At 37.9% G+C, this 15,761-nt stretch overlaps 1 protein-coding gene across 16 annotated transcripts in view; it reads right to left on the bottom strand.

The window, feature by feature from the left end:
- Window positions 1–415: 415 nt before the first annotated feature.
- The window catches only part of MARCHF1 (membrane associated ring-CH-type finger 1), a 240,520-nt gene continuing 225,174 nt past the window's right edge, over window positions 416–15,761 (bottom strand). For all 16 annotated transcript variants that reach the window (XM_065061402.1, XM_065061408.1, XM_065061403.1 and 13 more), the window contains 2 exons: window positions 6,584–6,731; window positions 416–4,512 (listed from right to left, as the gene is read on the bottom strand). In XM_065061402.1, coding sequence (XP_064917474.1) covers window positions 4,211–4,512; window positions 6,584–6,731 — 450 coding nt within the window. In that variant the 3' untranslated portion in view covers window positions 416–4,210. The remainder of the gene's footprint in view (window positions 4,513–6,583; window positions 6,732–15,761) is intronic.

Raw genomic sequence — 15,761 nt, 5'->3', positions numbered from 1 at the left:
CTAAGGTGGGATTAGCTTTAAACCATCTAACTCTATTTGTCCAACCCATCTTTAAAGCTTTCTAGTGTTGGACATAACACAATCACATGTAAAAACCAGTTAATTCCAAGGCACCGCTCTCCTTATAAAGTTTTGCCTCCTCCTGCAGTACTAATTGTCCATTTTGCTACAGATGCAAAACCTGTTGTTTTCTGGGAGTTAAACAACCATAGGGTTTTTTCAGGTGTTTTTGTACTGAAAGTTATTTTTCTGAGCATGCCTGAGTGGTACCCACTCTGGTACAGCAGGTTTACCAGGTGTAAGCATGCAGCTGAGTATATTGTTCACCTTTCCTGCAACAGTGTGGTTTTGCCAATTGATGTTCAGCATGTGATTCTCTATATAACAAAGTGACAAATGTAGAATACTACAGTAATTTGTGTCATTTGTTTAATACAAATACATTTTTTCACAACAATAAGCAGATATATTACTTTTGTTTCCCTTACCTTCTGTCTTTCAGTACACATTCACCCACAAGAACATACAATTTTTCTTTTGCAAAAGAGAGGGAGTTAAACAAGTAACACAAACTCATAGTTCCAAATATTATACACAGTAAATTATTTTCATCATAGAGTAAGTTTTGTTGCATTATTAGAAATTATAAATGGTTTGTTCTGGTGATGGGGAATTACTGTTTTTTTCTACACAACAAAAATAAACACTGCTTTCAGACATAGCAGTGTGTGAATGGCACAACTGGACTAGTTCAGAATCTTTGTAATGCTGATGATAGTCAAAAGTGGTATGTTTATGCCAGTTTGAAATAAATTTCATAATGCTTTTAACTTAAAACAGGAAAAGAAATGTGCGTATTCCTAGGTTAAGAGTATCTTGTTGAAGAGTCCAGATCTGATCTGACACCAGATTACTTATACCTACCTTCATTAAAACTTGGCTTAAACAAGCATGTGCAGAATTAAGCTCTTCTTGTGATGGCAGCTCAGAGCAAGGTTCTGCCCTTGTGGGTTTAGTGAAGCTGAATTCCACTGTCTGCCTGTTTGCCCAAGATGCACTGTGGCTACACAGGTAGTTTGGTACCGATCTTTATTAAAAAGTCTTAGAATGTAGCTTAAAACTTTCAGTATACTGTTTTTGCAGGATATAATCCTGTGGTCATTAAATTAATACAGAAAATTGTGCTTTGTGTGGGAATAAAAACAACACTGGTTGGTAAGCAGCTGTCTAGTGTCAGTATTTGTGCGCCTTCCTTGTTTGTGCAGACCTGTATGCAGGGCATGTTGTGAATAGCTCCTTGCCCTCTTGAAGAGGGACCACCCTGCTTCAGAAACAAATGGCAATCCTGCATGAAATCCCTGAAAGTTCTAGAATACCCAGTGCACTTAAGAGGAGAAAGGGATGCACGGGCTAATATGGTAATGCTTAAAAGGGTAAAGTTTGCTTCAAGCCTGCTGTAATCTCTCTTGCTGCTGACTTGTCTCATGTCTCAGCAGATGCTGTCCCACTTTGCTCCTTTTCCTGCTGTCCAAATTAATATTTCAAAGGAAGAGGAGGAATTAATACTGAAGTCTTTCTCCATTCTTTTATTTAACTAACTGTAAACTCAGTTGTGCATGTAGTTTGAGATGAATGCCAAAATAGTGGTTTGAAGTTGAAGTCCTCAGTATAAAATGGCTTTGAAAGTTGTCTGTTCTGTTGCTGACTCTTTGTATTTTTAAAAATGTACGGTAATCTTGTTGGGTGCTATAGATCTGCCTTCAGAATCCTCAGGTATTTTTTTGCATTGATTTGAATGTTATACTTGTGCAAGGAAAAAAACAGTGTGAATTAGTCTCCAGTAAACTGTCAAAATAGGGGATAAAGTACTTTCAGTGAGGTCCTGATGCTACAGCAGATCAAAGAACAAGCTTGCTTGTTCTCTGAAGCGGGGTTACTGTTGCTTAGTAGGAAACTTTCTGATTATTTCAGAAAGATCTGAATTATCTTCCATTACAATTTTCCTTGTCTGTCAATTTTGCTGTGATTGATAAGGTTTTGTTGCAAACGTCTCTCCAAACATTTAGATGCGTCTAGAAACTTTAAGTGTCTAACTTCAGGTATCATGAGATTTACTTCTTACTAAGTAGATTTACATTTTTAGAAAAACGTGCTTTTGCAGGTGCAGTTACGAGGCATTCCTTAATCCTGTCATAGTTCTCTGAAGACCTGAAGTCTCCTCCACAATTATAAACAGGGAAATTATTTGGTTACTCTTGCATGCAATCTCAAGTGAGAAGCTGCTACAATTCCAATTCATAATTGTATAATTGGAAAGTTATTTTATATGAAAAATGCATGTTGTTATGTCGAAAATAAACATTAATCCAACTCAACTGGAGTAACTTAGATAAAATATTAATATGGACCTATTCAAGCACCAATATTCTGTGTCCTGTCTAGCCAGATGGCAATCACTTAGTCACAGCCAAGTTACATGAGCGGTTCCAATACAAAAGAACATAATAGTCTGATAAAAGACACTTTTCTGATAGTACTGCTACTTAACACATTCAGAAAGGAATGCCTAATATATAAACTCTAACACAACGCAGGCCTAGCACCCTGGATATTTGTAAGAATGTGATGATTTTGTTATTTAACTGTAGATATTTGAGTATGTAAAGAGGAAATTTACCATTAGAAACTACTTCTGTAGAAGAATAGTTCACTGGTATTTACGGCAGATTTCCCCCATTTGAATGAACCTGTGCTCTCCTATCCTCTTTACTCTTCTTCTTTATTTGCTTGCTTTTCCTCCTTTTAGGTTGCTTTTTTTTAAACATACATTATGTTCAGGCTCCAGACTTGTCCATGCCAAGTCAATGCTTCCTGTTGTGTCCTGATGGTAAACATCACGGGTATGAGAAGTAAATCACAAAATTAGTTCTTTATATATAATTCATTCTGTTGGACACAGTATTATATCTACATTCATTTATCTATTGCATCCTTTAATGCTATTCACACTTCATTTTTATATGAGAATGCTCAGAACACAAAGTTAACAACTGAACTGTTGAACCTCTAACACCTCAGGTTTACCTGTACAGAGGGAAACCATTTATATCTTTTTTTCAGTCAGGAAGATAAAAACTAACTTTTCAAAAAAAGGAGATAAAAACTAATGCTCTCTTAAGATACATAGGTATATTTTCTTACATCTACCTTTCTGTATCATGAATCTTAAAAAATAAAGCAAAAAATGGCTTCCATCTTCCTTATATGTCGTCCCTTTCCAGAACTTTGATAATATGCAATTTACTGTTGTGTGATTCTGCAGTAAATTGCATTTTTTAATTTATAGTTCTGCCTCAAACATTTGTATATTCAGTTAATGTCTAGTTCATGCTTGCAAAGTAAAATAAGTAGCTGAGCTGCTGTTCTAAACAGGTATCTACACATTCTCTCCTTCCCGTACCTATTTTTCTGACAGCTACACTTAAAAAAAATCTGTAGCTTATGGACACATGAGTTGCAATTGCTTACTCTTCAAAAATTCGGGCATATTTAAAAACAACGCTACCCTTCAGATGTTTCAGATATATTTAGTTGACACAGCTGTCCAAACATTCGGCTCCACTGCAGTCACATGAACGTGTGTTACCACATGAGGCTTAGATAGTGAGTGCTGTGATACAGCGCTATATGCTTCAATTCAGATAATACATATAACTCAGTTGATAACCTTTGGAAGTGTATCTTTAAGAAGATAAATAGCAAATGGAAATTTTAGTAGTAAACAGGTGAAAGGTTTCTTTTTGATTTCTGTAAACAAAATGACTCTATCAGGTCTGTTTCTACCTTCCCAGCCATCCAATTTAAAGAAAAAAAAAAAAAAAGGAAAAAAGGTAGTCTTGTCACGTTGGTTTGGCATTGTCTGTTAAACCTGTTCTCTATTGCACTTTCTACACTTCCACTTTCACTGCACTTGCTGACTAGTTGAGAAACTACTTCACGAACAGTCACATTCCATACAGTAACAAGTTGCTTTGCTGGATCCATTTTCCTTGTAGAGTTTTCTTTTTTGTGTGTTTTTTTTTTTTGTTTGTTTCTTTTTGTTTTGTTCTCGTAACTGAAAAAAATGCACAGTCATTTCTACTCTCTTTTAGCATTCATAGTGTAGAAAACACTACGCATTATTCTGCAAGAAGAAACAACGCTGTCTCTGTCAAACTGGCATGGCCTCTGATGTCGTTTCTTCAGCTGCCGGCTGAGAGTTTGTACCTGTCTGTGCTACTGGCACCACCACCGCCTCCTTGATGTCTGCGGTCTGGGTGCATGAAGAGTTCTTCTCCTCCATTTTTTTGGCGGTGTCTGGGCAGTTCTGAACAAAGATCACTCTGTTGTAGGCTTTCAACCTGCGCCACAGCTGCACGTAGACCTTACACTGCACGTACATGAAGACCAGGCCCCCCGTGAATCCAATGGCCACCACCACGAGTTTTGTCCAAAATGGCCATTCAAGGACACCTTTGAAACAAAACATTTATATTTATTACCATTGTTACACAATGCATAGCAAGTACTGAGTATCAGTAAAGCATTTTGAAAAGATGCTACTTGCTAAGAATCACCAGGTATGTACACACTTTCGGGGTAGTTGTGGTCAAGTAGGGAACAGCAGCTGTTTCCTATCCCATAGGCCAGACAAGAAACTGCAGCTGCACTCGACAGTAATAAGAAAAAAAAAAATAAAAATCAAGAATTTCAAATAAGAAATTGAAGGCCACTCTCCTGAAATAAGCATAATACTTGATAGCATCAAAACCAAACCAAAACATTTTACTAGTCTTCAATAATATCCTCATATTCCATAGCTTGCTTATGCAAAAATACAAGTACCAAACCGGAGATAACAAGATACCTAGAAACATTATGCACATTTTCAACAACTTTTTTTTTTTTTCTTTATCTTGCTAGAAGCATGACACTGGTTAGGGTGCCTGGAACGCCAACATTTACAATATTATTACCTGGTCCTACCTTCATCTTTCAAGTCAAGGTCTAGTAAAAAAAGCTAGTGTTCATAATTTTTTTTCCCTCCAGTGTTCACTGTCTTTTCCCCAGCATTCCCATTTAAAAAGAGATAATGAAAAGGGTGAAAAGCAAACTACATCTATGTCTCTCCTCCTCCCGCCCCTGCACGCACATGTTTAATTCTGTAAAAGTACTTCCCCCCACCCCCAACAAGCAAATTTGGGGGCAAAAGAGTTCTTTTACTAAGGCTTGTTTTTGCATGGTTTAAGTACCTCCGAGGCATCTCTTTGCCCATTTTTTAGTGTGAAGAATCATCCCTTATATTCGGCAAACAGTTCTGTTCAAATAGTAAATAATTTTTAAGCCTATGAGGATTAACGTGATTCTTATGCATTCTGTATAACGACAAAAATTCATGTTAGCTATTCTGCTGTGTAAATTCAGTTAATCCACAGACATAACCTTCCCCTTTTTAATAAGCAGGTTGATGTTATAAACAAAAGTTCCAAACCATTCCTAGTCCTGTCCTCACGGCCATTTTTTTTCAGAGGAAAACCGGGGTTACCCATTTAGAAAGAATGCAAAACAAGACCTTGTATTATACATTTGTCTGTGAGTTACTGAGGCTTGTTACCTATACTCATACGCAAGAAAGGCAAGCGTCAGGAGTATAATTAAATGTCTAACTAGCAAAGCACAAAGCTCTGCCTGTTTTGTTTGTATATCTTCATCGCACAGCACAAAGCTAGAGACCTTTGTCCCTCTACTCTCTAATTCTTAGAGGCAATTCAGAACAAAACTCAGAAGCTTCTTTTGCTCATCATCATCATGATAATATTTAAGACTAAATTTAAGAACAAACAGATTAGAAATGGAAAACAGTAGCTCAGTTTGCAATATAGTTTCCACACATGGTGCAGTCCAAAAAGAAACCTACTTATGTTATACATCCATTTTGTTATGCATGTCCAGCTGGGTTTTCAGTATCTCCACAGACTGAGACCCCAAGACCTCTCTGTTCCAGCATTTGACCATCCTCACAATAAACACAACTGGAATAAGGACATTCACAGTGACATTCTATTCAAAAGGCCACTGGAATGGCTTTCCATGCTACTTAAGTCTCCCACAGTCCCCACTAACACAGCTGGACCGCAGTCTCTTGGAAGTTTGTATTAGGAAGATGTTCTACAGGAAATCACAGTTCAAGTGGGTAATATAAATAAATTGCTGGGTTTTGACCTAAACTTTCATTGAGCTGTTTGAATTTGACTCATCTTTTTGTCTGAGCTTTAGAAATATCTAGATAATGGGAGATTAACCTAAGAACAGCCAACAGGCTAGTTAAGCTGTTGTAATAATTACACTAAGTAGAGGTCTCTCCGCAGGGGCATAACATAAGCTTTTAACACTGATTCATTCATTAATTCTGCGTTAAAGCATTTGAGGTAGCCATGTATCACTGAGCTGTTACTTCAGAACAGAATGTGACTGGTTAAACAGCAGCATCTCACATCCACCCATTGCATTATCAGCAAGACTGAAGAAGATAAAAGATAGTTACCATTATCATTGCCTTGTTTAATTTCCTCAGCAGTTCTGTCAATTAAAACATACAGTGACCAAACAACACAGGTAATTGCAATTACATGGAATGTGACTGAACAAACTATTTTCCTCCTCTCACTCGTTGTCATCTGTAGTTTCTCCCACTGCAATAAAAAATAAGTAAGCAAATAAATAAATAAATAAATAAGAGAATAATCAGACTTGTAAAATTGTACAATAAACTGAATAGCCCATTCTGTCTCTTTCTACCAAAAACACATGCTGTAATAGAAATAGCAAATCCTTTTATTTTGATAATACATATTGCATTAGTATGTGCATTGGTCACTCTAAAATTCACAATTATCTAATTTTCGTGGATTCAGAGGAATGAAGAGTTCTGTTTCTCTCTGCTTGCGAATGACATCTCAAGTCACTTCATTGCAATACAGCCATAACACTTTAATATACAGGTATAAGCTGTATATTTATTTTAACTTTACCGGATGTACACTTCTGGTGATGAGAGAAGAAAAAAACTCGACAACAAACATGAGCTTGTAATACTTAAACTATTCTCAGCTATTCTCAGTTGCTTAAAATTAGAGGAATGCAGTGTGGAACAGCCTTCCCACAGAATAAACACAAAAAATGCAACTACATTGAGGATTAAGTTCAATAAACTTGCAAAGACTGTTATGTGGAAATGATCGTGACAGCACAAACAGCCTCAGTAACACAAGAAGGATCTTCCAGGCATGTATTTGTGAGTTATGGCGCTAAATCCTAGCTTAAGTTAAAGCTACTTTAAAATGAACTAGGCTATTCTCTGCATCTGAACAATGCAACTCTTGAAGTGATTTTTTTTTTAAATCTTGCTGTTGCTGTTGCTTGTTGCATTTTTTTCAGCACTTCTTTAAAATAGGAACCTTCTGTACTAAAACACTTGCCTTTGAAAACAGATGAAAGAATATGACATTTAAAAGCAGAATGCCTCAATTCTGACATATATCCTCAGCCCGTAGCCAGCATCTGGTGACTGAACCAAGTTCTAACCACAATACAACAGTGCCACCGCTCTGCAGTTGTGTGTACGCAAAACTCACCTGCGGCTCAGCATCCTCATCTCAGCACTGACTGCTGCAGGGTGCTGAGGTGGTGTCAATTTACTTTGAAGGTATGTGTTTGGCTTTGTTTTTCTGGTTTGGGTTTTTCTCTAAGCATTTTTTTTGTTGTTGTTTAATTTTGTTTTGTTTTGGGGAAATCACAAATTTCCCAAAATTATTGCTAGTGTTGGAGATGGCATCTCAGCTAGATGCTTAGACTAGACTGTAACCTGAACTGAAAGGGCCAGTCTTCTAGTCTGAACACTATTTGCTGTCTGGTCACATTTCTACAGAGCACAACTGCAGTAAAAGCTGAAGGAATATCAGTGCAATGTCACTACAAGGGTTCACTCTCAGAAATGCTGCTTCTTGCCATTAGTTTTAGAGCAGTACCTACCAGTCCAAACAAATTTCTTTCTTTAACGGCAATTAAAGCTTGCACATTTCAGAGCCGTTGCCTCAAAACACAATCTCTGGAGCATTTTTTAGCCCTTGCCAGAATTTTACAAACACAAGGCCTTAAAAACTGTTCAGGAGAACTGAAATGTTTTCTGAGCAATACAAAAAGGGACAGAGCTAGCAGGTTATGTACCAGCTGATACCTGATTTCAATTTCTGAGATGTACTTAAGAGTGAAAAGTAAGCTTACTGGATTTCATATAGCAGTCTGGAAAAACGAGAGGCATTAAAAAAAGTAATAAAACCCAAGAATCTTAGGTTCAAAGTGATTCACGTAGGTAGTATTCGGCAGTCAGACCAGACAGACTGTGGCATTATCATCACAGTCTTATCATATAATTTACAGTCACCAGGTTACGCAGCATTCAACCTGGAGAGTTTCATCCTTTTTGCAGTGAAAATTCAATTCAAGCCTTGCAACAAGCTTTCTTTCTAAAGCAAAGTTGTCTTTGTCCAGATGGAAGAAAGGATTTTACCTTAACCCTTCACTCAGCGTTGGATGCTTTGTGGGAGATCAATGCTGGACGTAAAGAAGAATAAATTGTGTTCTTAAACAGAATTTTTCTGTCATCTCAACTCTGACACTACAGCTTTTGGTCCACTGGAGAGAAAATTCTGTTCTAAATTTTCATTGTAATGTATACCTGTAGCCTCATTATAGCCATTTTACTCTCTATAACATACACAAAAACCTTTGAGTATTGATCTGAATTCCCAGTCAAATGAAGCTTTTTCATATGGAATTTTAAAGTCAAATAAGAAGAATGATGGTACCATTACTCTAAGTGTAAATATTTTGTAGGTGGAAAATAGAAAGACAAAACCAACCAACAGGCAGGATAGGTAAATAAAGGCACAACCTCAGAAACGTCTGCTGAGATTTACAAGAAAGGTGTATAATGAGAGGAAGCTAGCAGAAACAGGCTAGAGCAGGCATTTCTTGCTGACATTCCATGATCAAATCCAGCCAGAAGGCAAGTCAAAGCCTACGGGTCTGGCCCCTTTTCTTCTCCCACAAGCCAGCACACCTGGGTGTCTATTCTGTACACACACATGTTGCCACACCAGAAATAAGCTCCATGGCAGGAGAACGGGAGTGGCCAGAAGAGCATGGGTGGTTATGGAAATGGAAGACTGCAACACACCCCAGACTCCCAGTTGGCGGGACCAAGGAGAGGTTCCTCCTGCTCACATGGACAGGTGCAGGGGGACCAGGGAAATTTGATTAAACTTTGCGCTGCACTCCTGGTGATCCCTGTGGTAGCTGAGGTAATTTTCCTGTCCTACTCACGTATTTTAGGTTGGCTGAACAGAATACCATGTGACTACTGTCAATCTCTACTAGACAAGTGATGTTAGCAGATAAGCCAGCAATTTAAGTTGCCCTGGAGCAGAAAAGTGCGATTCACCATTTTAGGATTGTCCTGGTTTTGTTAAAAACAAGACTGGTTCTCTTTTAGTGATTTTTCTTTCAGCTACATTCTTCTAGGTGGCTGTACTTTTCTGAGTTTTAGCCTGCGTATTTTTTTTTTTTTTTGCAATAGGTTTAAATTGAAAATTTAACTGCTAATGTTAGTACAGACTTGCTTGGATAAAAACACAGTTATGTGAAATAAAAATTGCTTGAAAATCCATTACAAAGGCTATGAGACAACACTATATTGAGCAGTGAAAGTGTCAGCCTCTTTTACTTATGTTTTACAGTCCAGGTCTCTATATGACCTAAAGTTGGGTAAGTTTGGCAAGTGCTTCCATACCAAATGGCAAATTAATGCCTCCTTAAACACTGATAAATTCACCCCTGTTGTATTTTGAAGCTTCTGCAGTTCTGATGGCTCTTTACATTCAGTACCTGATGGCAAGATAAAAATAAGTTGCATCACATTTTACTATCTTCATCAGTGATCTGGAAAAAACATACAACCATGAGGCTGATGACACTGTGACATACTATGGATAGATTATTAGATGCCACAAAAAACAGAAAAATAACACAAAAGTAAGTGTCCAGATTCAATCTCCTTGGAAACTTACAGGTTAATACTCCTAAGGTGCTCAAGAGGCTGGAGGGAGAGAAAGAAATGGAAGACTAACAGCCAGAGGAGACATTTATAGTGACTTGCAAATTATTGAGTCACTAAATTGATAAACACTGTAGTTTTTGCTCAGCCTCCTCTGAAGTGCCCCTTCACTGTCATACGTACGATTGTCACCACCCACAGATTCCTTAATCCTGGCAGCAACATATACACGGGCTGCAAATCATCACAGATGCAAACAGTTTAATGTCCTACAAATGCAAGCAACCGCATGAATTTCATTACACCCCACAGAACAGGTGTGCTAAAACACGTTGTAAAATCTGGCAACCACAAGACCTTTTACACAAGTCATCAAATAAATCTGCAATGCAACAACTGTATCTCCAGAACGCCTGAAATCTCCCCAGCCCCTTTTTTATTTTCTGAATAAGCTTTCTGAAGATGTTTGTACTGTGCTCTGCACACCACTGGAGGGTGGTAGGAGACTGTCGACCTGCTTCAGAGGTCCCTACCAAGAAGTCAGAATGAACTGTCAAAGGAAAGAAGCTGAATTGTAAATGTGATCAGAAACACTCCTCCCAACCCAACTACTACTTATAACTACTTCTAAAACATGATGTGTATCTCAGCCTGAATTTCTATGCTTTACTGCCAGAGAAGTGTGTAATAATCTTGAAAGTGGCAGCTGTAAAACTGTACCCTGCTCTAGGTTTCTACCTCGTGTTTTGTGCTTGTTTCTTAAATACTATCTTGCTCTGAAACTTAAAGCAAATGGTTACTGATTTCATAATCCACTCCTGAAGTTACAAAATGTAGTCATGAGTCTTCTGGGGAAAGAAAAAAAAAGAAATTAATGGCGTGCTCACAAGGAACATCTCAATCATATGTAGCCAACCACTTCCCTTTCCTGTAACACAGTCTGAGAAAATCCCTGGTATTTATTTTAAAGGACCAAAATTTGCCTCCTTGCGTGTAACTTCTACTAAAAGCTTGGTTAATCAATATGTGACAAATAAATATGGATATTTGTTAATATCCTTTGAAAATGGGTTGTTAGCAGATCTGGGGATGCTGCTTCATATTGTACAGCCTCTCTTATAGATGAAAGTAGATCTGCAGTTTTAATTCCCTTCCATATATTAAGCTCTCTGCAAAGCAGTTTCATGATGGCCCAAAGCAGAACAAAAAGCTTCACATTGCTCACACACAAAAGCTGTTACCACAGCACAGAATTACACTCTGCAAACTTTGCTGCTTGTATTATTTTTCACCACCTTCAGGGTGTAGATTTACTGTCTGCTTGCCCCTAATTTGTGTCTGCATTTTGCCTCCTGCCAGTGGTAATCTTCTGTCACTTTGGCTACAAAATTTTGTCTATACAGATTTCCTGAGCCAACTCCATATCTACTGCAGGTCTGCGGATTCACAGCTTTACAACAGAAGGTCTCCTGCAGGGGCTCATCACTGAGGATGCCAAATTGAAGGTGAAGTTAACAGGCTGCTTTGCAAAAATGCCATGAATGCTTGGACTTTGAACTCCTGGGTACTTTCAGGAGCCCTGTTTTTAAAAATTGCATGTAAAAAGGCCTGACAGAGAATCTGGTGTGGGCATGACATTGTTAATAATAAATATTTTTCTTGTTTTGACATGTAGCAAAGAAATGACAACAAATGTAAACAGCACCCACAGCTGGAAGGATCTCACCTAGAGCTAAAACAATCATGCAACACTTTCTGAATTCTTTCTACAATCTAAAGAAAGAATTTGAGCCAACCTCTATCTTGAAATGAGCATGCCTGCAAAAATGAAGGCTGAAATTATTTACTAGGGGCTGTTGTAGTTGCTGCATTCTGCATGTAGTCTAGGAATACACAGAAAAACGTATTTCTTTTCTCAAACCAGGCCTGAAGGATTTCGGCAGCACTTTTGAAAAAAAGCTCTCAAGAACTGGAGCAATGTACGATGAAGTGAACCGAGCAGCAAAGATATATCACTAGTCTGAACATGTAGCTTACAGTTATTTATTTTCTGTGGTTTAGGGACGGTGTTCTAGTCACTAGTTGCAGTATTAATTGGCTCAAGCTCCATAGTAAACTGTTCACTACTACCAGCCTACCAGCTGGAGTAAAACAGCTGCAACAGTAGTTTGCAGGAATGGAATTTGGGCAGGGGGAGGAGGAGGAAGAAATAATATTAAAAGAGGACAACAATTTGGGAGAAGAAAATGCCACATGCAGATTCAAAGTGTTGACCAGAAATGAGACTTCAAACCTTGTAATTTGAATAAAAGCATTTTGGGCTACCCTGTGCCATCTAAACAACCTGTGGTTATGGCCTGTGCCTGAGGGCCTGCACCTTAAAGAAGGACCAGTCATGCTTCACTGCATCCTGCTCCGAGAAGAGAAGTGCCCCGCATACAGTCCAACAGAATGTGCCAGTGCTGATGCCTGAAAAGAGAAGGGTTTGGGCCACAAAAACACCTCCTCTGTTTTCTTTTCCCAAGCGTGTTCAGAGAGGAAGAACTGAGCAGGTCCACAGAAAACACATAACACATATTTGTCGCAGAGAAGAAACTCTTGTAAGGATAAAAACTAGAAGACCAGAATTAGACACTAGCTACATCAGCCACTGAGCACAAAAATAAAATAAATTTTAAAAATCCCATGTTGTATGGTGCATCATATGGCCATATATACGCACAACCTTACCTTGATCTAGTTAGCTTATTAGATGAGCTGGTACAAATCCTTCTCTTGCAAACCTGCCTGAAGTTTACTTAAAATCTGTTGCTGTCCCTAGGTGACACTAAACAAAACCTTGTTGGAATTCAGATGAAAGTCTGCAGTGTATTTTAAAGACCTATTAAAAGTTTAAAAGTGAACCAGAAATGGGTGCAAGTCTAAAGTCAAATACACTTTCATTCACTTTTATGTGTGACATGCATGCCTAGAGTAATAAAAGAACTGCATAATGACAAATCTCACTTTGATAAACACATTAAGATTAACATTGGCAAAGAACTAATAATTCAGTTTTATAAAAATCAAGACAGTGCTATATTTCTTATTTAATTGACAGTTAAAAGAGCTGGCCTTGAGTAATATAATCGGTATACACTCTTCTCAAACTTATGCAATTTTTAACTGTGTATGGTATCAATTAGTAGACCCTTAAAAAGTGTAAAATAGGGGTATTAAGTAATTTGAAAAGGTAATTTCTAAAATGAAGTAGCTGTTTTTGCAGTCTGGAAGTACTATTGAGAATACTTGTCATTTACGAACTAGAACTTCAGTACTTGCATCCTAATCATCCCAACACAGACTAAACAAAAAAATGTTGTGCTTTGGAAATACAGGAATAGCCAGACCTCATGTCCCTCTCATCCGATGCGCTGTCTCGGACAGAGGCCAACACCGGATGCTTCAGAGAAACATGCAAGAAACTCTATGGCCAGTAATTATAGTATAATCTCTCCATATTGGGAGCTTCTTCCTAGCTCCCATCTGCTAGAAATTATTTTACATCAATATATAGAATGCAAAAGTACTCTACAAAGTGTTTACTTTTCAAGCATCCTCTTTGAATGCCAAAACATTAACCGATTCTTTATTCGGAGGTCTACATGATCAGCTTTCAGTACTATCATGAGCTTCCCTTTTACAAGTGCTGTTTCTTTTCTTGTCTTGTAAGCTATTTAAGAAAAGGATAATTATTTCCTAGCACAGTACGCTTCAGCCACCTTACCTAAAAAGAAAATCTTGATGGATAAGCTGCAGGTGAAACATTAAACCACAAGTTAGGAGCAAACTATCACCATAATGCAAAAACTATGGGGAATGTCTGGTACTAAGAACAAGAGGCACACATCCAGCTGCCTGGGAATATGCCTTTATTACTCAAAAATCAGAAAACAAGCTACAAGTAGAGCAACCCATAAATAAGCAAGGAAAAAGTGTATAGAATCTATTTCTCCACTAACTTTTATCACAGTTAGTCAAGAACAGAAGCAGAGGCTACTGTTACTTGCTCTCCCTACAGCATTTCTATAATCTTTCCATCTAATCGAAAGGATCTAGTTTGTGCATCACTTTTATTCTCTTTGCAGTTAGTCATCTCTGTCCTCTGTCTACTCTGTCTTTGCAAAAGAGTAGCACAATTAATTGAAGGCATGACATTTTCCTCCAGCCACTAAGTAGCAAATTCCTTTAAATCACAGTCCGGCTCTCAAAAAACAATTACTTAGGCACCAAAACAAAACAAAACAAAACAAAACAAAACAAAAAAGAAAAAAAAAAAGAAAAAAAAAAAAAGAATCACTCAATCAATCAAACTACCATACCAGAAAGCACAGAACATAGTTTTGCTGCAAGACCAGTTAAGCTGAGATTTCATTTTCCAACCAAAGCAGGTGGGGATGCTGCATTTTGTGGTATGTACTATATGGGCAATACAAGAGCAGCCATGACACACTCTCAGTGCTGAATTTGAGATGGATTTTCTGGAATCAAAGAAACCACAAGTCCTTCGGCATTGCAGCAGCCATAACAAACCACCTCCCAACAGTCTGCGCCAGAGACTCTGTCTTCAAGCACCAAGTAGCATGTGCTCCCTTTGTACCCCTGTGTGTATTTTGGTCTTAAACAGTGTGATGGATGTGGACAAAAGGCTGGGATAGCATGGTAGAAATAGGAAAAGGCAAGAAATTAGAGAGAAAAGTGGATATAGCATCATGCTAGAGATCAACATCCCTTCACACAGTCTTGTACACTTCTCTACTTTCTCTAGTCCCATCCAAGTAAACTGAAAATTCTGAAGAACTGTTCCTTTAGGTACCTAAGACATAGCTATAATATACAATCACAGGTTTGTTAGACTCTTTACTTGAATCACCTTATTTTTTCAGTATTCCTCACACTGCTCACTTTTCTTGATGTCAAATTGTCCAGCCTGCTGAGAAGTATCTCGAAGCACATATTTTGAAATTAGAGCTGATGAAATAAAACTGGTGACACCTGAAAAGCTACATCAACAAATATACTTTCTGTTTATTTAGCTGTGGTTATAAATGATGTACAGGGTCTTCTCCAGGAGTTACAGTACAATACTAGTTATTCTACCTTCCAACCTTGAAAATACTTTTCACCTAAGTTTGCCTTCTTTTAGACCAGTGCAAGCATAAAAATTCTCATTACTGCCTTCTACTAAATGTGCTTGGTCTTTTTTGTATGCTGATCATGTTCTTGATTCTCCCGTTTGATACATTAAGGAATTTTAAATATTAGAAAGAGTGTTTAAATTACTAAACTTCTAATTTGTTTCTTACAGGATAAAAACCTAAACTGTTTACCTGGAGAACTTGCTGTGCAACCTGGCCCAGAGAAACATATATTACATCCCTACAGCCCAAGGCCCTAAAGCATCATGTGTGGTAACAGGAATGGAAAGAAGTGTAGCAGCAAGCGGAGGAAGGAAGGGTACAAAGACACCTTCACGTGCTGAAGAGTCTTACAGGAAAAGGAGTACAGTTGACTGGAAATCCAAGTCTCTGAATGAAGAGTAGCCATTCAGTACTGCTGGATGAAGCTC

Source organism: Columba livia, chromosome 4, assembly GCF_036013475.1.
Source record: "Columba livia isolate bColLiv1 breed racing homer chromosome 4, bColLiv1.pat.W.v2, whole genome shotgun sequence".
Lineage (NCBI taxonomy): Eukaryota > Metazoa > Chordata > Aves > Columbiformes > Columbidae > Columba > Columba livia.
The sequence above is the reverse complement of the archived record's forward strand: the minus strand, read 5'-3'. Positions and strand labels throughout refer to the sequence as shown.